We start from the raw sequence: 25,882 nt of genomic DNA, 5'->3' as shown, positions 1-25,882 counted from the left end.
CGTGGTGGCTCAGTTAAATTGCTATGGCGTTGTGCTGCTGAGCACAAGAACGCGGGTTCGATTCCCAGCCGCGGCGGCCGCTTTTCTAATGGAGGCGAAAAGCAAAAACGCCCTTGTGTATGAGATTTGGCGCACGTTAAAGATCCCCAGTAGGTCGATATTAATCTAGAGCCCTTCACTACGGCGCGCCTCATCGCCTGTCTAATGGCGGCGCATTAAACCTCATAATAAATCAATCAAACAGACCGAGTGGTATATACAGCGAATTTTAGTAGCACGGAATAACGGACTTCGAATAGCCCGGAAGCCCGTGTCGCAGATGTGCACAGAGACGTATCGCTGACGGTGCCGACCATTAAATCTGCTAATACGTTCAATAATTGACGGTACTATTAAGCTCCAAATTTTGTTCGTATCAGTTTCCGACCTTTACCCTGCCGTGCACACAAAAGAGAAAGGCGTTTTGGTGGAGTGAGGAGCGGAGTGCGGAGAAGACCGATAATTCCGTATAATTCGATGGAGAGATGAGATAGGGTAATTTCGGTTACAAACAGAGTGTTCGCGCAGCGGAGGTCGGGAGCGGTTGGTAGTCGATGGGAAACCTGTTGTGGGTATAGTCGCATTATTATTATTATTGACTAAAACTTACGTCGCCTGTCTTACAAAACATTTTAGGGACGACACGTGCAGCTGCTTCTAGCCGCCGCTTAATTGATGCAATGTAGAATCAGCGCGTGCACAAATAGTACGGTTCGGCCCGTGAAGTTTGACAGCTGCGGCAATCAACAACTCGCGTTGCTTGTTCGAAGGCTCAATGGGAAACGCGGAGGCCATTCGATATGTCCCCATGGAAAGCGCCATTTGCACACGTGCCTTCTCAAGGTCGCGCGTAAGCAAACGGGGAGGAGGGGGGGGGGGGTCTGAAAGAACCTGCTGAGGCAAGACGAAGTGATCCACGCGCATCGGTAAAAGCTAATAAGGGAAACGGGCGCATTGATTCTTTTTTCCGCGGACTCGGTAGCGCGACGATTGCGTGATAAATTATGCCCGCCTCGATGCGTCCCAACTACCGGTGCGAGGCGGCATCAATTCGGCTAGAAGCCTTTGACGATGTCGGCAACGATTCCAACTGACAATTGGAGGAAAAACTGCTCCTCCGATAAGGTCGCTTCTCGCGGCTTCATTCCCAGACAGTTGTCATTGCAAACGGAAATGTATGCTTATTTTTCAATGCGCTAACATGTGTACGAATACGCCCTCACGGTTCGGTCGCGTCCGGCCCTAGACGTCCGTAACGCGATGCACTCTCCCCATGGCCTCCACATCCCCCTCCCTCTCTTCCCCCAGGCGGAATGCTAACCAGAGTTACGTAGCTATACTGCTCGGAATACGTGCCAATTTTTCCCCCTTCGCTTACAAGCGATCGGCACGACATCCGGCCTCAAATAATGATAAAAAAGGAGAAAAAAAAAACACAGAGAATGACGCCGCTCTCAGGTATAAATCAACCAAACAGCGTACGTTATGAATTAGTGATAAAGGCCAGGTAAAATGATGACCAGTGGTACATCGAACCAATACTGCATACTGCATTATATGCAATGCAGTGTTTCGTACCATCATCCCCAACCATCATCGAGCACGGGAGCGCGAGTCTAATAAACCGATAATGAACGAGCGCGTGCACTCATCAGTCATTGGGCCTCTAGGGCGAGTCGTGCACGCGTGACGACTGCCGTCACGTATTCGTGACCGTCGCGAAAACAGAGCCGTGAGCGATGGCGGATCCCCTGCCCGCTCTGCCATGCGTCGCTTTCCGCCCTGAGAAAAAGTGGCTATCCGTCATTCTTAGTCAGCATCAAACTTCGATGAGTGCGGCGGTATGCTACGTGCGCGAGGCACGGTTCGCTGAGAAAGCTATCCGTCTGGTTTCTAGAACTTGCTTTATAAAGTTCAAGGTCATGGCCGTTCTCCAGTCGTGCTAAAGCTCCGGGGCTACAGAACTTCCGGGCTACGGAACAGACGAATATTTAAATCAATGTAGTTACATCCCGGTCATCACACACATAGCTCTGCGTATTGGCAGTCGAAGGGAACATAAGAAAGTCTGCTCTTTTTTGTTGTTGTTGTTTACTTTAAAAAAAAACTCGCATAGAAAATCTTCTGCAGTTAAAAGTGCTCGTTGCAGCCACGCCGCAAGTATGGGGTTTATCATCAACCAACTGCTATAACATGTGATCTATCAACAGCTCTTTCGCCATAAATTGCATTGTGTTAATGCAAAGCACGAAGCAGGGACGTAACCCCCCAGAGCACAGCGAACGTTTCTTTTTTTCTTTTTGACACGTCCTCTTAAGCAGCCTCCCTGCTGGGCACTTAGTGCGTCGGCGCGCTGTTCTTACAATGTTCAAGCGAGCAATAGACTCGTGCCCTTTATGCTCCTTCTATTTTTTACAAAACACCAACACGCTTCTTCTAAAGCTTCACGTCTTTTTTTTTTTTTTTTTTACATGGCTAAAGCCCCGCTGCACGAAAGCGCGGTAGAAAATCTTGTCCGAAGCCTCCGAGAAGCCAGATCCCGTACCAACCAAATAATGATACGCATTATAAAGGGATGCCCGAGAAAAGCTGAAGTAGCCCTAGAGGCAGCTTTAAAAAGGCACGAAGCGATTTCAGCTGTAGGTGCAGCTTTCAATACATGTATTTTTTTAAGCCGGGATTGAGACTCTCGGACAGAAAAAAACTATCAATTTTGGTGGAGTTACGTCATGATGTACGTACGGAAGGACATAATTTTTGTTGTATTCAGGCGTGTATCTCCTTCAACGTTGGAGTTTCAGAGAAAGCAGGCCTCTCTTCTGTAGCCGTATGGCTGCATTCCTTGTTTCTGTTGCGCTGCATTGTTAAGATGGATTTGGTTTAACGCGCCGACGCTACACAGGCGATGAGGCACGCCGTGGTGGAGGGCTCCGAATTAATTTTTACCACCTGGGGATCTTTATCGTGCGACGAAATCTCGTACACACGGGCGTGTTTGCTTTTCGCCCCCATCAGAAAAGCGGCCGCAGCGGCCGAGAATCGAACTCGCGGATTTGGGCTCAGCAGCACAACGCCATAGCCACTTGTTAAAGGGGCACTGACACAAAACTTTTGAATCTTGTTTTTTTTTTTTTTTTTTGCGATAAGTAGCTAATGATCTATTTATCACATGTGGAAACCTTATTTGCTTCAGCTCACGACGGTTGTTTAGTTAGAGACGTTTTGAATGCGGCCAGTCCCAGTATCGGTTTCAGCGGGTGCGGCGAAAGGTTGGATTTTGTATAAACAAAGCTGTCCACGGGACTGTCGGACAGATATCACAGAGCAGAGCTGCCGTTTAGCACTGTCGATTCCGCGTCGGCGGCAGTTTCTGCTAATGCCCCTACGTACTGAGTCTACTGACTTCGTGAGCCGCTTAATTACAAAGCGACCATGGACGTGATGTAGGCGCGGCGAGCGCAGTTTGCTGCCGCGTTTAGAGAACGACACGCGACGCTCGAGACAGTGGGTGGGGAGAGAGAGAGACATGCTCATGGGAGCGGTGTGGACGGCCATCGGTTTGAGGCCGGCGGCGACGTTGTCAGCGCGGGTGACCAGAACTATCTGGACCTCTGGGTCCGAGCTGCCCAGCGCTCCCTCCCACTGCCCTTCATTAACTATAGAGGGAAAGGGGTCTTGAGTACAGGCCCACATAGAGTGGGCCAGCGTGGCTGGAACCCCCACAGAGTGGACAATTCGGCGAGGGGAAGTGCGAGAGGTGAAAGAGTTTGTCTGCAGAGTCGCCATAAGCACTCCTGATGGTTGGTTAGCTCAGGGTGGGCGCGAGGGTATCGACGGCGAGAGAGGCGGCAATGCGTAGTGATATCATGGTACGTATACCGATCCCTGGCTGACCTGGCGCCGTGGTAAGGGGACGAGGCTGGCACCGGCACGGATAGTGACGCGCGCTGGGAGCAGCCGGCCGGTCTGCTACAGGTTCGCCTACAGGTGTTAGGCTTAATATGGCGGCGCACATTCGATTACCGCTCTCGTAAGCTGTGCATATGACGATTTTTAATGCAATTTGCCATCCCATCCCATCATTACCTCCTTCCTCGTATCTCGATCCAGCTTTGTTTGCGCCATGAGTGCCAAATATTTAGGACATTCGATTACCGCTCTCGTAAGCGGTGCATATGACGATTTTTAATGCAAGCTATCACTCGAGCTACCTGCACCTGCCTGCGCCACTACCCGCACAGCGACCATGCTGGCGATATAGGCGGCTCCTGCAGTGCGCCTGTCGTATGCCCGGTGCGTTTCCGCGTCCCTTGTAATAAGGCGAGTAAAAATAGAGTGCCTGGAAACGCTGTAGAACTCAGGTCGCAGCGAACTGCCCGATGGGCGAACAAAATCCCGGCGCCTCCGCCGCCAACGATCGGATCGTTTGCAGCTCGAGAGCAAAAGCACCGACCTCCGATCGGAGCGACGAGACGGCGAGAAACGCCGGCAGTGCGGAATCGGTCAACACAAACTCGTGACGTGAGATGTTGTTTGTTTACTCCACGTTTAAGTAGATGTCGATCTCGCGAGGACCTCCGCTGGCCGCTCGGCTGCGTTACGCACACTTTACAAATATATGTTCCAAGCCTTTTTGCAGGTGATGTATGTGTGTTCAACACAATCTATCGCCCAAGTTATCTCGCCTTCGAAATCTTGTGTCAGTACTCCTTTAAGATAGATTACCGAATCGCCCAATACTGCCCTCCGCACTCGAATGTCTGTGACCTTACTTTTCTCTTTTTTGAGTTCTCATGTGCCGTCGCTGGTACTTCTTCAAGCGTTCAGTTCATTCAAGAAGTCTCCTCCTCAGGCCTAGTTCTTTTAAAGCGAAAGCTTTCTTAGTAGGACCGATGGCGTCTGGTCCAAAAATCTAATGCATTTCCCCATAGACCAGTTGGTCGACCAAAAATCTCTCACAAGATTTGCGTGAAACCGGACTTCCGCGGAAGTCCGGTTTCACCGGAAACCGGACTTCCATTGTGTCAAAACGGTTACTCGAAAATTGCGAAAAAGGAACGGTTCTAGGTAAGACAATATACTAATCGATCGCGAAGAAGGAGTACACCTTTATCTCATAAACCACGTACTGGTATACATTTGATTCGTTCGTAGATGGGTTTAATTGGTGCTCGAGAAATCGTCGCGTGGGTTCGTTCTCGGATCCGTCTGCGGTTTGGGTTTGAAGGCCTTCTCGGCTTACCTGTAGACGTACGGGCCGACCTGCTTGACCTCCGCCTTCTCGCCGGCCCCGAACTCCTCGGGATTCGTGATGTTGAACAAGTGGAAGGACATGTAGATGGGCACCCTCACGTTGCTCCATTTCTTTAGCGTCTCCGATCCTTCCCTCAGTTGGAGTTGCTGCAGAAAAGGCGAATACAAACAGGTTAATTACCACAAACGGAAGCTTCTTCTTGCGTTTCGTTAGTGTTGAAAAATTCAAAACTGACTTAAAAGGTTCGTAAGCTCGGAACGGAGAAATACAGCGCGCTACTGCTTCATTGCGGAACGTTGTCGTAAAAGCAAAACGGGGCTTTGCAGGCTGCCTGGCTTCAATGCTACCACATGTATCCCGAAGATTTTTGTATCACTGAATATGTACTGAGTATGCCCCTGGTCTGACGTATGCACTTTTTTTTCTTTCTTTATTGAGTTCTTTTTTTAAATGAAAGAGTAAACGACGAGTAGACGAGTAAACAAGCAAATAAGCTAATCAACTCAGTAAATAAAAATGATCCCCTTTACAACCTAAAAAGAAAATCAAGAAATAACGTAAACATCCGGTACGGCGCGAGGGAATTCATCGTCATCATCAGCAGCAGCCTGGTTGTGTCCACTGCAGGACGAAGGCGTCTCCCAAAGCTCTCCAGCCGCGCCAATCGAGTGCCAGCTGAGCCCGCCCTTTTCCCCCCAATTTCCGTAGCTCATCATCCCTCCATCGAGTGCTTTGCCGACTCTATTGCGTTTACGGTGTCAGTCCGTTAAACGGATGGTCCACCTGTTGTACCTCATGCGCATGACCTGACCCGCACACGCCCACTGTCTTCGCTGAATTTGCGATAGAATTGCTTAGTTTAATTTTTCGCCGCTCCTATCCACTGAAGAAATGCGTTCAAGCCTACGTCAAATAACCCGTATCTGCGACCCTATAGTTTTCTGCGTTCTGTGGTCACACCATCGGGCATGCAGATGTTTTTCTTCGGCGAAATTGGCTCGGGCGATGGGAAACCCAGCCACGAGGGACGCTTGGCACCGACCGCCCGTTCCTATCTGTTTGTTCTCCGCAGAATTTTTCAGTGCTTCCTGGTCGCACAAGGCGACGCGTGCAGGAGATTAAACACCGCAACTGAAGGTTGAATGAGCAAGAAGGTGTGCCGAATTGACACTCTCATGAGTTTCACGCTACGCTAACGAGCGTTGTGTTATTTCCGGGAAGCCGCCTTCAAGGGCCCCCGAAACGTTAGGTGAACGGCAGCTGCCAAGCGCCTCTCCTTGCTGTACTCGAACTAACGGAAGGACAAGGCGCGAAATATGAGGGACCATTAACCCGCCCTGCCCTACGTTTGCAGGTGGAGACGGCACATCATTATCACCTCCAGTACGCTGGCCATTTATTGAACCCGCCGCTTCTTTTTAAGCACAGCCACGTTGTGTCTTCTTCTTCTTTTTTTTTTTTTATAGGTCAGAACGCAGGCGCCGCGTTGAACGCTGGGGACCTTCGTGTGCTGGGAAAAGTGCCAGAAAGAGACCTTAGGAAACAGCACGAAAAACTTGGACAAAGAGAAGGCAAACAGACACGAGCGCTGTCGGGAACCACAGGGGACCCATAGAAATAGGGCCCTAGTGATTACTAATTACAAATTTACAAACTGCTAATGATCCCCGTGGATCATGAGTAATTTGCGGGTAACAGGTCACTATGATTTAGGAATTACCTGCAGGTGACCCACGGGCGACTGACGGATGGGTCACCACTGGAGGAGTGACCAGTGACCCAGCAATTTCGACCGAGTCAGTGACCCCCCAGAAGGCCCACCTTTAACGGTAACATTTCTGGCTCCTGCGGGTGAGAGGTAGACAGACAGGCCAAAATTTTCGCGTTTACCTACTAGTCCTAGATGTCCTTGACACCCTTGTGCTGCGCTCCTTCGTTGTGTCCCTTTTATTGCTCGCTAGCATTTTTAACTTTATCCCGCACTTTTTACACGATCCAATAAACCTTTATATGTAATGAAGGTGGCCGTTAATGAACAGACCTTACTAAATTGAAACCAGTTACCACCAACTACACCGGAACGATTTTCTTATGACGGAAATGTGGTCGCCAATCAGTACTATTTCAAGCCACTGTACGCAAAATAACCTGGCGTGGTTTGCCAGGTATGTTTCGCATGCTTAGCGCCCTATGTGCGGGATTTCGGCACCCGTTACAGAGACTCCATGGGCCTAAATTAATCATAGTATCTCCGTAGGAATGCACCTTATAGCCTAGGTGAAGCTCGAACGCCTAAAGACCCCGATTTCAACTTCTTTTCGACTATCACAAACATTTTTTTTTATAGATCGCGAATAGGGAAGCTGCCCGTCTATTTCTTGAGCGTTCTGTTTGAAGGTCAACATTACCTAATAGTTTCACCAAGACCCATGCCTTTCATGTCACCAGCGCCGAGCAATCGGCGTACCCTAAACTCAATGCGGAAAGGAAACCCGTTTCGACGTAGGATTCTGAATACGGAAACTGCCCGTTTTTGTTCTTAATACTTAAGACAAAAACGGTAGGCAGTGAGTGACCTTCCTAAGCTCCAAAGTTCGACTGAAGCTCTTCACCCGTTATTGAAAAGGAGAGAGAGAGAGAGAGAGAGAGAGAGAGAGAGAGAGAGAGAGAGAGAGAGAGCTACCTAAGATAGCATCCAGTAAACACGCTTGCTGTCGTTCTTTCTCAAGGTCCCCATTTCGTATCAGTTGCTTTCCGGAACCATAGCGATCCTATCCGCTGTCGCCAGCGCCAACCGCACGCTCCGTGCGCTCTCGGCAAGATGCGGAAGGGAGAGAGCACTTCTCACCGCTATCGTTACGGAATCCGACCCCGTCGAGTGGTTCTTTCCCGTCTGCGCCTCACAAACCCGACCTACAACCCGACCTGGAGGCGTATACACAGGGTCGGAAGTAAGGAAACCTAAAATTACTCTCTTTTGCTGCAGATAAAGGTCGTGGAAAAGCATACTAGCTCTCTTCCGGCATTTCAGCCTCCAGCGCGAAGCAGTAAACAGGATAAAAGAATAGAACATCTAAAAGTACAAAAACGTGGCAAATTCACTTGCTTCGAACCTTTTCTCGGAGTCTGGCAGTTTCTTGAACGCGTTTTTCAATAGCCCGCTGCGCGAGGGTCCTTTTTATCTTCAGCCGCGATCTGTAGGGCGCAGCGCGCCTCGCCACGGGCGTTCCGACGGCGGCGTCTTCCACTTTATAGTCCTTGTTGCCTCTTCTCTATAACGGGCCGCTCACACCATTTTTCTGCTACGCTGAGCGCCGCTCTTTAGCGAGTTACAGAACAGGAAGCGGGAAGGAACTTAGTTGGCGCAGAGGTAAACAACGTTGCGGCACTCGGTGTCACGGCTACTGACCCAGCAGGAAACCGCAAGTAGAGCACTGCCGCGCTGACAGCCGCACCCTCGCCACTCCTATAGCAGACGATCGCGGGCTTGGCCCTCGCGCGTCGTCTGCGAGCGACCTCGTCTGTGCGTCTGAGCGGTTCGCCGTTTCACACCCGCAGACGGGGGGAAGATACTAAGGTAGCAGGCGTGATATGCTTGAACTAAACCCACGCTAAGTAAAAACGACGTGATTTTCTATGATGCGTTATATTACAACTACATTGAACTGAAAGATCACACGTTTCGTAGATCCGTCAGTCTTTTTTTCGACGGCAAACGATGCCCTGTTTGCTTGAAATAAATAATCAAAGGTGGCGTTTCTGTCTGCCGTTTCCCTTCGTTTCTTTTTTTTTTTTTTTTTGTCACTTATGAGCACTGATTTTCATATTTGTATGAAGATCTACGGGCCCGACTTCATTTATCGTCGCCATGTTCGCAAAAGCCTGTTCTCATTGGCCGTCACGTTCGTCGCAAAGATTGAAAGCCAATAAGAAAGGGTCTTTTTGACGCCCTTTTGGTATGGCAGCGCCCAGAAAAAATCGGTCGTCAAGCTCAGCTTTACCGCTCCCGCGTTCACCCCTCCATGCATGCATCTTTTGACTGAGCTTATACGCAAGGCAACACATTTCAACAAAATAGAGACTGAAATACAGCCTACCGCTGGGGCTAAACCATATTAGTTTATAATTATTGGTATTATAATTATAATTATAATGATTTGTACCTTTCCAAAAGCACACTACTGGCAAAAGTTGTCGCATGTCGCTTAACAAACATGTTAAGTAAATGTATACATTTACTTAACATGTTTGTTTCAGAAAAACGCTTATAGGCAAGCTCCACCAATCCCGCTTCACCATGCATTCGTGATTCGTGATGCCACAGAGTGTAATTATGATTAATAAATGCATATTACAACTGTAGAGCGGGGAAGTGTATTTGGCGTCAATACTTTTTTTAACGCTTTTTGATATTTCCTGTGTTAATAAGCAACTGCTGCTGCTGCGAGGGGTGTATTTGTACTCACGGCACTATCATCTGCCAATGAAGGCCAACTTGCTTTTACACTTTAGTGTCCCTTTTTTCATTCTGCTAGCCTACTTAGGGAAGGATTGCGACGCTGACACTCAATGTTGTTATTTTGGCGTTAATATTTCTCCCAAGTCACATCCGAGCCGAGCCTGATAAGGTACTCAATATATACACGTGACCAAACGCCAGGGAGCAGTTCAGCAAACTCGTTCTTCAAGCAATTGAAGGATCCTTGATACATAGTTTGCCTCGCGGGTCGTATACCCACAGAAAACGGCGCTAAACGGCCTTGTGGATAATGGAGACGTCATTACGGCAGAGTGTTAGTGCGTAAGCATGCTTTTCCCGGTGCCACAACACGAATAGTGCCTAATGCCTTGTACATACCTGCGTAAAATAAGTAATTGGCGAATGAGACACTCATTGTTACTATAGTGTAGGAGTAAATCATTCCAAAACAAAGAAAAACAAGAACAAGAAGAGAAAACAACCTAGCAATATCACAAATGTGTGTTCGATCCAGCGCCATCAATCGATTAGTAAAAAAGCGAAAAAACACAAAAGGAAATCTCACTGTTCGGGACGACATGTTCCTTCAACGCCAAAAAAAAAAAGCCAAGGTATGTGGATTGGAGAAGGGGGTAAGAATGCTTGCACAGACAATTCTCAGAATTTCTGTAGCTTTTTCAACATTGCAAAAAAAAAAAAAAAAAAAAAGATTGAAAGATTGCGGAGAAAATTGTGTGCTCAGTTGCTAAGCGCCTTTGTTGCGCACGTAAAACGCTCATTAGCCCGCCTGGTTCGATGAACCAGGCGTTTCAGCCCATCTCTCACCATCATGTAGCTTAACACTTGCCTTGTTTTCACTTGCTAAAAGAGCAAATGAAGCGATTCTACTGATAACCGGTTTACGAACCCCGGCGTTTCCCCAGAATCTTTCAAAACCCCAGTTGAGCAATTGGTATTGCGTGCTTCCCCATCCAAAAACCTTCTCTCCAACGTGTTTTCTTCGAAACGCTTTTTTTTTTCTTTTTAATGCGGAATAATCAAATGGCCCGTTTAGTGAAATGCCGACGTCGGCGTTGTCTGTAGCAGGTAAACAGCCTCTCAATACCCATTATCTGCAACGCGTAATATTGCATATCCGGCTCGCACCGCTCAAGGTAAAAGCGGACGCGCCGCAGAAATAAAACACAAATACAAACATATCAACGTGAAAGCTTCGTCACCGTACCTGTGGAGCAGGCAGGGGCGCCGCGCCTGCGCAGTTGGGGGAGTGATGCCACCGACAAGCGCCGTGCGTAAAGAAAAGCGAGAGGGGGACGTATGCTTGCGCTATCCTCACAATGCGGCGCAGCAGTCAAAAGCGAGACAGGGCGCCCTGCGCAACGAACCACCGCACTCACTGTCGGCGCGGCTGCCGCTACTGTTTCATGGCGGAGGGCATGCATATACGTTCGACGCCCCGTCATCTCCAGAGTGTTCAATTGAACCTTAACGTTTTCGTACTCACAACTCGTAACTATTGCTTGTCCTCGGAGTTTACCCCCCCCCCCTTTTTTTTTTTTACAGCGAAGCTGTCTATGGCTGAATCCAGCAAATCTATCTTCGGCGACAGACCAAGCGTACACCAATTTTCTACGTATGGAAAAAAACTATAAATTGTAATGAAGAGAAGTGAAAGGATCGACAGACCTCAATCGTCCAATCCCTGTTCGGGTATGCGCCGGAAGCATCTAGCTGGCATCGTCTGTGTGCGTCCGTGTGGTAAGAGCAGCGAGCCTCTGTCCGCTTCATCTGGAACAGACTGTGCTGATTCCCGCCTCTCGCTTTTACTACTCGTTGGTGATTAAACCGCCTTGGAAAATGAATACAGACGGGTCCTAGGGAATCCACATACGGATACAAGACGGCTTATGTTGCCCCTAAATATGTCTTCCCAGCAAGGTATGTGTGTTTAGAGGTGGAGCCGACCTTAAATGGATCGGTGTTACCGTGGCCTTTGTAATAAGCTTTTCACACATCGTGTGTTGCACAGTGAAGCATGGCCATCCACGGACGGAGTGTGGTTACAGCCAACGTTACACTCCTCACCCCGCGCGGCGTCTCTCTCCTCCCTCACTTGCGCAATACTGCGCGCTCTTCGGCGGGCACCTGTGCGGTGCACTGGAGATGTCAACAGAGAGTTTTAGCAGTCCGTCCGTTCCGTCGTGTACGTTGTTACCGGGTTGACCGGGACCCGTAAGGGCACTTGGGCATGCGTCGTAGTAGGGGGATTAGTTCCGCGGGTCTGCCTTCGCCATGTCGGCGCCTCCTCGCTCTTTCTCCTCGCCCTTCCGCACGCGCAGGCGCAGACGGGTCTCGGTAAACCCGGTAGCAACGTACACGACGGAACGGACGGACTGCTAAAACTCTCTGTCTCTGCCCACCAATCGCGTGTGTCCTTAGCCTGTGACGTAGAGATCGCGCCACTGACATAGCAAAGCCTCAAATGGCTAAACCCCAGCATAGCAAATCCCACCTGAGCGCCAACTTCACTGGACTACCCTCTTTACAGAGTGGAATGGCTCTAAAGTTTTGTAGCGTGAGCTACACTCGCCGAGGTTGAGCAGTTTCGTGTGGCTCCTGGAGAGCCGTGCTGCGCGTGCGCGAGGAGCAGTGACGTCAGACGTCACACAGCCGGTGCGCCGGAGCCGCCGCCGCGACTGGATTGGATTGGATTGCATTGGGTTGGAGTGGATTGGATTGGAAGCCGTTTTAGCAGCAGTAAGCGTGATAATCAGCTAATCCTAGACAACCAGGAACGCTACGTATATCCTGGCATAGCCAAGCTAAGCCACTGCTATTTTTTTTTTCTCCACCTATTATTCTCATAACACCCCGTGTTGAGAACTCCTCCCTCACTTGACAACAAACTGGCTACGAATCCTCCTCCTGTATGTATACATGTGTTGTGTGATGAGGCTTACTTAGTCTTGCATAAAATTACCGGCAATTGATCCGCCTAATCTGCCCCATTATCGTATCAGAGACACGGAGAGTCCACACTCATCACTTAGTCTTGTAGACTGCGAAAATTTCCAGCAGGTGGCGAGACACCTCTTTTCGCACAATCCGGCGGCCCCTAGGAGAAGTAATGTCCTCCGAAGCAGCATCCCCACCTGCTTACCTTGGACTTGATAAAATATTCAACTTCACATTTTGGGAATACAAAATCTTATTGTTGAACCACAGCGCAAAGGACAAGACAAAGGACGATAGCAAGAGGACACAAGAAGCGCTTCACCGTGCAACACAAACTCGCCCACGTTTTCACGTTGCGAAACAAAATCTTAAGAGAGCTAGCCCTAGAGCATTTCACGTTACAGGTTGCTTCTGGCAAGGCGTACGTACTAGATATAGATAGATAAAAACGTTCAGGGAAGCTTGCACTCACGCGCAAGACTTGAAGGGCGAACCTGTTGTAAGTGATCACTGACTGGTACAAAGTTGAGTTTTAGTGTCCTTGTGGTGTCGTGGTTGACGTCGGCGGCATGGCATTTCAATGACCTTATGTTGAGCAAATCGCTTTGGTGGACTTGTTTTTTTTTTTTTTTTTTTTTTTTCCCCTGCGCCGATCTGCAAGCGCGAGTTTTCGTCTCTTGCCCGCAGAACCTCTCGAAGCGCGGCCTCTTCCTCGGCCGTGCGAACTATCCAGTGCGGCCGGGCCACGTGGAGTCAATGATCACCTACAGCAGCTTCGACATTCAAGTCGTGGCTCTTCTTCCGCACGGAGCGCATGCGCACGATGACACGAGGACGAACGAACGAGGTACGTACGATATATGACGTGTATTTGTCGTTCCGAGCAAGTTTTGACACGATACGGAGAACGCTGGAGTTTTTTGTGGCCAACGTTGGCCAATCTGCCTAAATGGGTATGCTTAGCTTGACGAACGGGCGCTCGAAGCACGCGTGCACGAGCGCTCGGCATTTTCTTTGCATTTTTAACTGCGGACGCCGCACACAAACGATTTGCTCAGCAGCTTCGCTGTTGATAAACCATGACTGGTCTACGGCGCGTACTCCAGACCGGTCGTGTCCCAATAAATATCATGCAGACCACGTCTCAACAAATGGAGTACGCGGTCAACGCACGTTTTCACGCTGTGGATACCTGCAGTGGTAGCACGCATGCTCGACCTGGACTTGCTCTTTGAACGCGTACATATTCACAGCCGTTGTCGTCACGTCCTCGGTTCGCGAACGCCCGCCGTCGGCGAAAGATAGGCGGGAGACAACGTCCCACGTTTATCGCCAGCTTGGCACAAACCACGAGGTTGCTGCGTTGACGCAAACACGGAGGACGTGCTTGGGGGTCAACAGCTCCATACCTCCTTCCAATACTTTCAAAGACGATAGTCTTTCTTGGGCTACTTAAACCCAGAAATTTTGGTCTATCTGTATGTCTGTCTGTCTGTCTGTCCGTCTGTCTGTCTGTGACTCGATTCAGCCACCCGGCCAAAGCAAAACAATGCCTGCGCAATAGTCTTATATAGTCACAGCTAAATCTACCCGTCTTGGTCCCGGTGTAATGTTCATACTTGTCAACATTGTTGAAGAAGAACAAGACATTACGCAAATATGAGACAAAAAATCAATACAGAAGTGATATTTGCAGTGTTCCTTTATAAAAAACTCAAACATGCTTGACTTTTGTGAAATTAGATACTTCATCAACTGCAGAAAAAGAATTCACTCCGCCGTCGCCTGCTGTCGCCCGCGCCACTACAGCTTCTGGCGCCATTTTAAGAAATCAACCGGCAACAGTTACGCAAGGTTCCACTAGATTGTTTCCACGTTCTGCTTGCAACGCACGTGGAGTAGGGAAACGCGGTTTTATAAACGTTGAAGTAGGGCGCCTCGATTAACGCGCGTCTTCGCCGTACGGCAGCGTTCGCATCGAGACGCCCGGTTTGGAGCAGTGGAACGCGGGAAATTTAAAATGATTTAAGCAAACCTTTGGCCTCTTTACCTTGGGAGGAGCGCGACGCAAGAGGAACAACATGAGAGGTGAGCGGGAAAGCGAAGGGAGGCATTTACTTCGCAAAAGCAGATAAAGACTATCGTCTTTTGACGGCATTTGCAACGAAAGGAGCAGATACGCGGCCAATTTTTTCTCCTGCTCTAGTTCAAGCAGATTGAATTAGGGAGCACACTTCATGGTTGCGCTGGGCATGCTGAACGAGTGGCAGAGAAGGGATAGGAATCGGTCTCGCTTGTTTCTTATGCACACGCCCTGTAAATTTGGCTGAACATTGCGTAATCCAAAGGGACTATCCATACGTTGGCGGACGCGATTTGAGATAGTATGAAAGAGGGCTTAATTGACGTGCATTTGAGGTCGTTGACCGCACTGAAGACAAGAAATACGGAAGAATAGCTTTCACCACAGGTTGGACAACGGGCCTTTTATAACGGGGCAACGGGATGTAAGCTAAATCTTGACAACGTGGCCTTTTATAAACAGCCTCTTCATTGCCTGTTATTTCATGTCACGTTTATTTTTAGGTTTATGTTTAGATTTACGGTCACTTAACTCATGAAATAACTTTTCTTTGGGGCACTTTGCACTTATTGGCCTTGCGCCATAGAAATCAAATCATCATCATCACCAACAACATCAAAATATCCGAGCTCGACATATCCGGGTTAGGCTATAGACGCCCTGCGATGCATCGAGCACGAGTTGCAGGGGACAGTTAATCCGGTAGGTCTTTGTGCCCTCAGCTTTTGTCAACACACAAGCGCCTGCAAAGCATGCAAGCGAACGTCACTGCGATGTCGCCGCAGCCCCGTTCGAAGCATCGGCCGCCTTGGGGGGCTTTGACAGTTCAATGCCGCCATCGGAAGCCTCGAGGCGCAGCTGCCGAGACGCGCCGGCGATCAACAAGCGCCCAGTGACGGCAAGGACCTGTCTGTCTGACGCATCGGGGCACAGCGGGGGCCCCGCCGTCCTCGGCAGAGGTTACAACGATGCCGTAGCTGCGGCGACGGCTGGCTTCGCGAGGGAGGCCAGCCAGTCCGAGAAAGCATGGAGCGAGTGTTACGATGGTTCGAAGGCAGGCCCGCAGCCTTGTAAGCAGCGCGCGAGTTTAAGGCCTCAGCCAGCCATTTGCTTTTGTAATTCCAGCTGTAGAGTGCTGCGGCTTAATGTTGCATGGTTACGTGTACTGTGTACAGCACTTAAGTGAAAAGCGTTTTGACCCCTCGAGGAACGGAGAACTCAATTTGAGCTATCTTCGCGATTATAGCTGAACACAGCGGTGGTAAGGGTGAAGCTAAGCCTCAAAAGAATCGTGTTAAAAATGTCCACTGTCCTCTGTCTCCCAAAGGTGCACGATTTCTCTCTCTCTGCTCTTACGTTGCTGTTAAGTTAAAATATTCTCTCTCTCTCTCTCTCTCTCTCTCTCTCTCTCTCTCTCTCTCTCTCTCTCTCTCTCTCTCTCTCTCTCTCTCTCTCTCTCTCTCTCTCTCTCTCTCTCTCTCTCTCTCTCTCTCTCTCTCTCTCTCTCTCTCTCTCTCTCTCTCTGCTTGAGCGCGCATGCTCGCGCTGCTGACACATTTTTCGCCAGACGCTCTCTCGACTTTTGTAATGGTTATTAGAACGTCAAAGATTGACATCGGAGGTCGCGTATGCGACGCGTGGCCGTGGGAAGGCCAGCGCGGCTGCAGCGCTCTTCGCGTCGCCATTCCTCTTGCTGCTGCGTAAGAGATTACTGGTTGTTTCCTTGCTGCGTGCCGTTTGTTGTAGCCGCGTGCTCATTTGTATGGCCTTCAAACCGGGAAAGACCATGTCAAAAAAAAAACTGTGGCCTCTTCCAGAGGCCGCCCTCCCGGAGCCATTGTTGGAGCCGCAAATGACGCAAAGCGAATCAACGTCGATATGTGCGAATGCACGCTGACCAATGTCAAGCGGAAATTTAAAAAAAAATGGCCGCATATCTGCTCCTTTCGTTCGAAATGTCGCCGAAAGACGACAGTCGGCTGGCGCCCCCGCCAAGTAAATGTCTCCTTTCGCTTTCCCGCTCACCTTTGATTCTGTTCCTCTTCCGTCGCGCTCCTCCCAAGGTAAAACACGCTACAGGTTTGCTCAAGTCAACTTAAATTTACTGCGTTCCAGTGCTCCAAGTCGGGTGTCTCGATGCCAGCGCTGCCGCACGGAGGAGACGCGCGTGAATTGAGGCACACTACTACAACGTTTATAGAACCATGTTGCCCTATATACTCCACGAGCATTCCAAGCGGAACGTGCATCCCATCTAGTGGAACCTTTCGTTGCTATCGCCGTTTTATTTCTTAAATGACGCTAGGAGGTGGCGCGGGAAACAGCAGGCGACGGTTTTCTGCTGTTGGTGTAGTATTTCATTTGCTAGCGCAAAAACCGAGCATCCGTGAATTTTTTTAACAAGAGAACACCGCAAATATCACTTATGTATTGATTTGTTGTCTTATATTTGCGTAACGCCTTGTTCTTGTTCAACAATGTTGACAAGTATGAACTCTAACACCGAACCTAGGCGCCCAGATTTGGCTGTGGGTGTATAAGACTATTGCCCATCTTTAGTCCCACTTTGGCCGGGTTGCTGAATCGAGTCACGGACAGGCAGACAGGCCGAAATTTTTGCATTTAAGTAGCCCAAGAAATACTATCGTCTTTAAAAATATGCAGAAACTTCCAATTGAGAATCGTCGGAGAAGTGGGTAACACGCTCTCCTATACGCAGAGCCCCTGTAATGTAGGTTTCACTGCTTTATCCGTCCGAGTTGCTCAGAAGACACTTTCAACTGGCGATATTTGGTTTTCGGCCAGTTTTTAGGAGCAATTCTTAAATGGAAGTGTGATTGCCGAGAGTCTATTAACGCATACGTCTTAAGGCCCCACGTATCTCTATGAAACGCTCTACAGCGAGTTACGCTACAGCCGGCATTTCCACTACACGCAAAGGCATCGTTGTTCATCAAAGATTTCGTTCCTTCATTTCTTGTATATAGTTTAAAGGTTACCAAGCTCTCTCTCTTTATCTGTCTCTCTCTTGCCGGTGCGCATTCACAGCAATATTTTCTTTACAAACCCAACAGTTTAAGATGTAATGTCCCCCAAGATTGCTGTCAATCCACACTGTGTCAAACGAGTACATGATACAAAACACGATAGACCAGGTCGCAGTCCAAGCGAGCGCAAGAAACAAAGCATTCGGGGTTTGTTATTTGCGATTTAACATATTAATGAGTTCACTAGGTAAGGAAACTTGACAGGGCTGCAGCTTTACCCTAGCCGACCAATGTGGGGCGCTCCGCGTTTCACCGTTTATTTTGTGATGGTGCTGGAATGGCTTAGGGGCTGCAGCTCTGCATTATTTATATGAAAGCTGCGACTGACAATTGTCCATTATGATACTCGCTGAGATAAAACTTCCCACGTTTGTGTAATTATTTGAGCAGTCCAACGCAATCTAATTCGTTTCTGTATAGTTTAGATAAAACACGAGTTGGGGCAATTTTCTGCAACCATACTCCTCCCCATGTATTGCCAGCAGACGCGAATACTGAATTTTGAACAACTCTACGGTGAAAAACCTAATTACAATAAACGAAACTCAGCGTAATGATCGACTCATCTTAGCGCGGCAAATTTCAGTATAACTTTTCCCGAGATATCTAAATAGATTGAGAGCCTCAGAGCATGCGTAAGAAAATTGGCTTTGCCGCAACTGAGCGTATCCGGCTGACCGAACGACAAAAAGAAAAGCCCTAGCAACGAGCCGTAGGCAGTTTCGCTGTAAAATTAATTTTTTATTATTACAATTTTGTGATCTGCGTCCATGACGTCGTTTGTGACCCCGAGCTTTTGGAGTACAAGTACGGGCACTCAAAATGCACCGGTATTCCCGAGCTGTTCTTTCCTAATAAATAATTATGCCTCGATGTTTTTTCCCCTTCCTCGACAGTTCTTCGACTCCGATTGACGCGCTTTAGTTACCTTTTCTTTTTTAAACGCGCATTTCTTCCCCGCCCAGAATTGACGCTAGCGGTTGTGTGCGCACAGCCGATACAAAAATAGATCGCAGCTGTACCCGCGCTATCACCCCTCGATCAACCGTGTGAACGCACGACCTCTCACCGCACCCGTCCAAGTATTCTTGTTTGGAGCGCGACTTTCACCCGGGACCGCATCCAAGGTCACCCGGCTGAATAACCGTGTCGCAGCTATGAACGCCTCGCCAATACGCCCCATGTCAACAGGACCCAGCTCGCTGGCAGCCGCTGTCTGTATAAGTAGTTGACCTTTCCTTCTCTTCCTCCTACCTCCCCTTTCTTTCTTTCTTTCTTTCTTTCTTTCTTTCTTTCTTTCTTTCTTTGACAAGAGGATAAATTAACGCACCGTGGATGCAAATGCCTGAGTCGGCGTCATAACCACGTTCTTGCTAACCCTTCGGTCTCCTTCTTGAATTCTTACGGGGATGTTTACGAAGTGACCAAGATGTGGTGTGCAGTCTAAACCGCGGGCGATTGGTATCGGTGCATCTCGTGTCGCGTCGGAAACCGACTTAGGGCTGTCCGACAGCCCCATTAGAACGATTTTGAAGCGTGAGCTTCCGCTACGATAATTTATCAGCAAAGTAGCGCTTGGCTGCCCTTTGCCTGTAATGCTCCCGTTACACGGATTGCTCGTTGTTTGTATCGCAAGAAGCGGCTGAAGCCAGTATATTATCTCTATGGGCGAGAGTGAGGTTGCCAGCCCGACCGCGCCTCTCTTTCTTCCAAGGGAGGCGAACAAAAGCGATGTTAAGGGTTGTAAGGGATATAAATTAACTGTCCCCCTTCCCATCAGCGCGCATCACAGCGACGTGTATTCTCGACTCGCAAAACCCCTACCTGAACTCAGAAACTATAATCGCGCTTTGGCATCTCTTCGACCAAGTTTGAGCAGTGGCCACTACGCGAGTCTTGAAACGTGATCTCTGTACGCTATGCTTGCTCAATGACGTCGGTACACGTTTGTCCTTGCACTGTCTTAGACTACCGGTCTGCCCAGTCAGTATTTTAATTTGTTGCTGTTGTTTCGTAATTGATGCTTACGTTGCCCTCCACACAAGTCTGTTCTGTAATTCGCAGTTGCTGCTCTCTTACCAGCCCCGAGTGTGATGATAATCATTGGATCACGGTCGCACATAAACGGCATTGTAGCACTGCCTCCTTCTCGGCTTTCTGATAAGCAATCAATGTACGAGGATTCATCGGTGCGTCCGTGTTGATTCCGAACCAATTTCGGAACCGTTTGGGGAACAAGAATAAAACAAAAGCCGCTGAGGAGCGCTGAAGACTAATAAATACTATCAACAAATGTCGGAGGGGAGCACCGACTTTTCTGAGTGATCACTTCCTAGGCATCGATATGTTCGGTATGAACGGGAGAACCTGTGAAGACATTATCGTTCGATGTGGGCGATAGACCGCTCAAGTACTGTACTTAAGTGTCCGCAGGCGGAGTCGAGGTCGCGAGTCGGCCTTCCTTCCGTATACCGTCCTTCCTTTCTCATACGTGTGTTTGTGTGCCTATAAAAGTGCCCGTTGAGCTATCCCACGAAAGCTGATACGGAGGGAGAGAAATGGGTCAATCCTCTGAGTGAGATTGCTTTGAACGCGTTATCGTGCTGCCACTTTCGTTTTTTGCTCAGAGCGATATCGGTGGAGATAATGTGATACTGTGCGCGTTGCATCACGGTGGCCGGACACGGTGACTGAACAACGCGATGTTTATTCGGGTGCAGTGGGCCAGGGCAGACATCAAGTGCTCGCGTTCGCAGATGCCACGCGCATTTTTTGCCGCGTAACCCTCTTTCTTAGTATTATTCGACAAATTCCCGCCCTGTGTAATTAATGGCAAATGAGCCACACTCCAAACAGCTTTTTTCCTAGCATTTCAGATAGCATTACACATGTATCCAGACGGCATTAAACTGGAAGCTTTCGCAGCCAAACGGACAGAGACAGAGCGCGAGAGAGAATGATCTTTAAATCTGGCGATGTCGGCCGATCTAAGCTGTCTGGCTTGCTACGCCATATGAATGAGGTGACGATGATGGTTATAAATTTGCTCTACTGTTCTTATTGGTTCACAGTCATGGGATAGCGCTAAAATAACAGGGAGGAATAAAGGTGGCAACCGTTCCTTTGCCCGATTTCGTCGCCTACTTTCTTTTTTTTTCGTTCCTGTTATAGAACGCTGTCGCACGACCATGGGAGCCACTATTCCATCGTGGAATTTCGTGGATCGATCTTATGTCTTTAGCGCGATTTGTTTGAATGTGCAAACACTCTTTGGCGTGTGCTTTAAAACGAACAGTGTAATAATGCCTATTTGTTGCCCAAAAAATGCGTAATTATCAAAGTTAAGACATTTGCTTTCTTAAAACAATGTATATTTAGATCATTGTAAGAAAGAATATAAATATATTTTCAACGAAACAAAAAGTAGCACAGTTTGGGAATTCGTAGTCAAATATGGCAACTTCGTATCGTAAGAAACGAAATTAAAAATAGGAAACAAGTATACCGAAGTCGCAAAGGTCTACCTATTCCAGCGCTCTCACGCAGTTACTAAACACACACGTGTTTTGTGTGTCTGTGTGTGTGTGTGCGCGCGTTTAAAAAAAAAAACTGAAACAGAGCGAGCGAACGAAATCCCACACGTGTATTTAATCTGGCGGCCTCAGGGGATTAACCAAAAAATACAAGGAAAAGACTAAAAATGAGGTACAAAAATATCGAAGGTCTATCGAATCCAGCGGTATAAAAAACCGAGAATCCGTAGAAACGCCCTGCCCGGATTGCCACGTTCCTTCAATGCCACCGAGGAAATTAAGTACTATAAGGTTAAACGGTGAAGAGGCCTAAGAATGCTCACGCATTAGCAAACAATTCTCAGAATTTCTGCCGCTTTTTGCTCTGAAATCACACGGAGAAATAATCTCCTAGTAAGCAAAAAAATAAGGCACCGAGGCGTTTTCGTTCTTTTCTATAGCTTATTTGCGCGTGGTGTTTCCAAAAAAGAGCAGTGAAAAGTCAAACGCTGCTTTGTTTTGTAACGGTCGGAAAAGGGTGGCTCTCTTGGTGACTCAGGCACCCGAGTGGCGCGAAGCCGTCGTGCCTCGTGACCGGAAAGGTGCGCGGCTGAGCACATCGAAAAGACGTGCAAAGGCGACCGTATGGCGAACTCACGAACTCAGTACCGCCGTTGTTCCCTCGCGCCGTGCAATGCCTGCCACATAGCTGCTGCGTTTCTTATAAGCGAAAAGCCTTAGAGGTCCATTTAAACGCAAAAAGTGACCGAAGTCGTCGGCGTCAACACGAATGGCACCAAAGTGGCCGCCTTTGTAAAAAGAGAATAAATAAATAAAAATTAAAGCCGTTCCACTCAATGTGAAGGCTGTCGGAAGTGCAGAGCAGTGATTCGCCATAATGGGCGGCAGCGCGTTATCCGCTCACTGCTACCACCCAATGTCATTCAAATTTCCCGCCTTCAGTCAGTACCGGGACCCGACTACGCCTGCGCGAGCTGGCTCGGCGAGGAGGACACCCCCCACCGTAACGAATTCGCGGACATGGCTAGGGCCAGCCCGCGGAATTCATCCACCTTACCGAAAAGATTGTGCAAGTGCCCAGACGGGTCCCGGTCAACACGGTACGAACTGGACACGCAGAGCATACGGAGTGCTCACTCCCTATTAATTAACCTAGTGCGTGCGGCGTAACGGGCGCACGCGGCGGCACGTGCATAGAACGGGTGCACGAGCACCGACTGTGGGGAAGTTGCAGATTGAGGAGCAGCCGCTCGGCCTGTCGGAGAAATTCGCGTCAGAAGATGCAGGAAAAATGAAAGCGGCAATCGCGATGTAGCAGTAATGGAGTCTTTCGTAATAGCTATGCTTTCGCCTTCAAGCCACGTAAGCAGACTGAAGTCCCGAGAAACTTTCATTTCTAAAAAGAGGGGTACCTGTTACGAGTCATTAAAACACGTGGGTCTTGGTGAAATATGTTCCGAGTTGAACATATCCTGCGTATGCAGTGCGCGCTTGACACGTCGACATAACCAGCTCACGTTCCAGGAAAAAAAGCAAACTGTTGGCTTATCCTCGAAAAAGATTGAATGATTCCGAAGGTTCTTCGAGGGAGGCAAAGGATAATTTAATCGCGTACCAAGAACTTTCCATGATTGATCGTTTAATTGTCTCTTTTCAAGTGGAGCTATCGCGTATGACACGACTAGCACTTGTTTATTACAAGTGCACCCGCCCCCCCTTTTTTTTTTCTTTCATTGCTGCTCTGTGTTAGCGCATTTAGGAGAAAAACTCACTCAGTTTCACTACGCGATACGAATGTTGCTTTAAAACTTCGATTAAAAGCATTCATTGCGCGCCCGGCTTAGTGAACTTTTGTATGTTCGTAGATTGCCTTGAGCTAAACGTGCAGTAGTTTAGGTATCTTAGTTCATTAGGACGAGAGAGAGAGAAAACTTTAATGAATACTGAAGAGGTTAGCCCCAGTAGGACGAGGGTTACAGATATGTTTACCGCAACTGTTTAAGCAGAGGAATTCTGAGAAGCCTTGAAGAACAAGAAATTGGTCATTTTGAAACTGAAATTAGAGGTATTTATAAAGCAACCAGCCTAATGATATTTTGCATGGCTGCAAATTCATCATATAGTTAATGGGGGTGCAATGTGTTTAAGGGCATTTTCATTGCTTATGTTGATTTCCGTCACAAACTTCGTGTCTTAATACCCATTGCAGTATATACTATTTCTCACTTGATGTGTTCTTCATTCAGAATTCAGTAACATGGCTTCAACTTATATACCTGTCAGAACGGAAGCACGTGTGTCAAGTTTCGACGGTATATGCATCCTATAACAGCAGCGGAACCGCACCGAGAGACGCGATCGTTCGCTCTTTCCTCGCGACCGCTACAACGCAACAAAATGTGTCTCACCCTGCCTGCAAAGTATATACAGTAACACTTAAAACACCCAAAGGGACTGCCTGTCGTAAACGGCGTTCTGCTATTACGTCATTCTCCCCCCGCAATTTACAGCCTGTCGGGGCGGCGGTTGCGTCACTGGTGGGAGCACAAAGACGCTGCGGGGTGGCGGAATAGCTCCTTTTCCTCGCGACTAGCGCCCGTTCACGGCCTCTTGATTATTGTCAGACGAAGAGCCAAGCGGCGGTGACGCACGTCACGCCACAGTCGTCGGCTCGTGCAAGAGGACCGCTCTTCAGATGTCCGTCTCCAGCTGGAGTATTACGCGGAAAACGGAAAACGGCGAGAAAATAACACCGCGTACAGACATTACTCGATCCGCCAATCATAACAACGTAACGAGGCGCATCGCGTCCCGTAGCCAAGCCGCGCGAACTCTGAGAGGAATGCGGTGATAAGCGGATACTGCGAGTGGGCTATAGCGTTACGAATACACGGACTACACTTGAAACTGGTTACCAATGAAAATAGTGCACAACGCAGAACAAGTCACGAAAGAACGTAATATACAAGCGCAGAGCAAGCATCCAAAGTAACGTGGAACCGCCTGCTCTCGGAGCCGTAAAAAAACAGCTCGGGCTATTTAGCGCGAGAGAATCTATAGTTTCCGAGTGCTTCACCCGCTGCCAGTGCACAGAGTCGCGCTCGTCGAGCTCGACAACACCGTAAACGACGCCCAGTTCCAAGTGCGTCCCTGGACCTCGAGGTGGTGACTAAGCTAATCAAAAGTATACAAAGAACAAACCAGCGAGGTAAGCCAGAATAACCACGCGACGCTACTCCCACTTGAGTGTGTTTCCATTCGAGTGGTATACCTTCAATTTTTAAGGCGAATTTCAACTTTTAACGACTTCCAGTTTTTAAGGTGAAAGCCTAAAAGCTCCATGAATTTCACACGCGCATTGTGAGGTTCAGAAAATGTGTGTTCCAGAAAAGTTGCGCGAGCCGGGGAGCGTGAGCGGATGATAGCGCGCCACGAGTACCCAGTGAATCCTGATCGAATTGTTCAGCGACCATTTTGTGCATTAGTAACTCGATCCAGCGTATTTCCTTTTATTGCCTGTCAGGATCATTGACCGCAAGCCCTTACATCCTGCCCGCAGTTTGGCAGCGAGCGCACGTCCTTTAGACAGCACAGAGAGAGCGAGATAAAGAGAGAAATTATGCCCCATTAAAGCCTACCGCTCATGTCCAGGTTGGCTCGGCGTGTTGTTTTTCAATCTTCGTTAGCAGAGTGGCGGCAACGCTCGATTATTCGATGTCCCGACAGAGTGGCGGCAACGCTCGATGTCCCGAGTGGGACATCTTTCACATAAACACAAACCGGTCCATTACGCAACTTCACTGGCCCAGCAATTGCTTTTTCCCGCTCGGCAAGCCTCGCCATTATAACTGTTCAAGGTTCATTCCCAATTATCTACACCTGCCGCTGTTTTTAAGCGAATTAATGAAACATTTTCAAGCTTCCAGCGATGTGTCGAGCCAGACAGAGTGCAGCGGATACTAATTAGAAGGGCTGCTATTCGTGAACCCTGACATCTAAATATTCTCTCCACTGCCGAGGGAATCAAACGTATCGGCAAACGCGTAAGAGTCGACTTGCTGTGGTGGTCGCCTGGCATCCAGTGATTGAGATGGAAAATGAAATGTTCCAGTAAAGCAGCTTTCTACTAAACAATGAGCGCCAGAACAGACTCCGTATGCCACGAGCATGCACGTTCCACGCGCAAGTACTGCGACGCTCCCAGCACATTCCGCAATGAATCCTGAGCCGCTTATACTGCATAGTGGAGTTCCGTAGAACTTGATTGAGATCCACCGGCTGAAAATTAAGCAACGCCGCGTGACGATCGGCCGAACCATGCTCACGCAGGTGGATTTCGTAAATGGGGCGAACGGAAAGTCGCAGCCACTGACATCTTTACGGGTGAAAAACGATATCTGTTGGCTGATCACGCACCCAAGCCTCTTTTTTTTTTTATCCCGTCACCTGGAAGGCTTCATTAACTATGGAATGCGTGGCGAGTCAGCAAAG

General features: G+C 48.7%; 1 protein-coding gene across 1 annotated transcript in view; it reads right to left on the bottom strand.

The window, feature by feature from the left end:
* Positions 1-25,882, bottom strand: part of LOC144174169 (lysosome membrane protein 2-like) — a 90,342-nt gene that overhangs the window by 35,132 nt on the left and 29,328 nt on the right. The window contains exon 2 of the mRNA XM_077702675.1: positions 5,282-5,439. Coding sequence (XP_077558801.1) covers positions 5,282-5,439 — 158 coding nt within the window. The remainder of the gene's footprint in view (positions 1-5,281; positions 5,440-25,882) is intronic.

The sequence above is a fragment of the Haemaphysalis longicornis genome, unplaced genomic scaffold (genome assembly GCF_048455015.1).
Source record: "Haemaphysalis longicornis isolate Haplotype H1 unplaced genomic scaffold, Haemaphysalis longicornis Haplotype H1 scaffold_3, whole genome shotgun sequence".
Taxonomy (NCBI): Eukaryota; Metazoa; Arthropoda; class Arachnida; order Ixodida; family Ixodidae; genus Haemaphysalis; species Haemaphysalis longicornis.
Note: the sequence above shows the minus strand (reverse complement) of the source record. Positions and strands in the feature narration are given on the sequence as shown.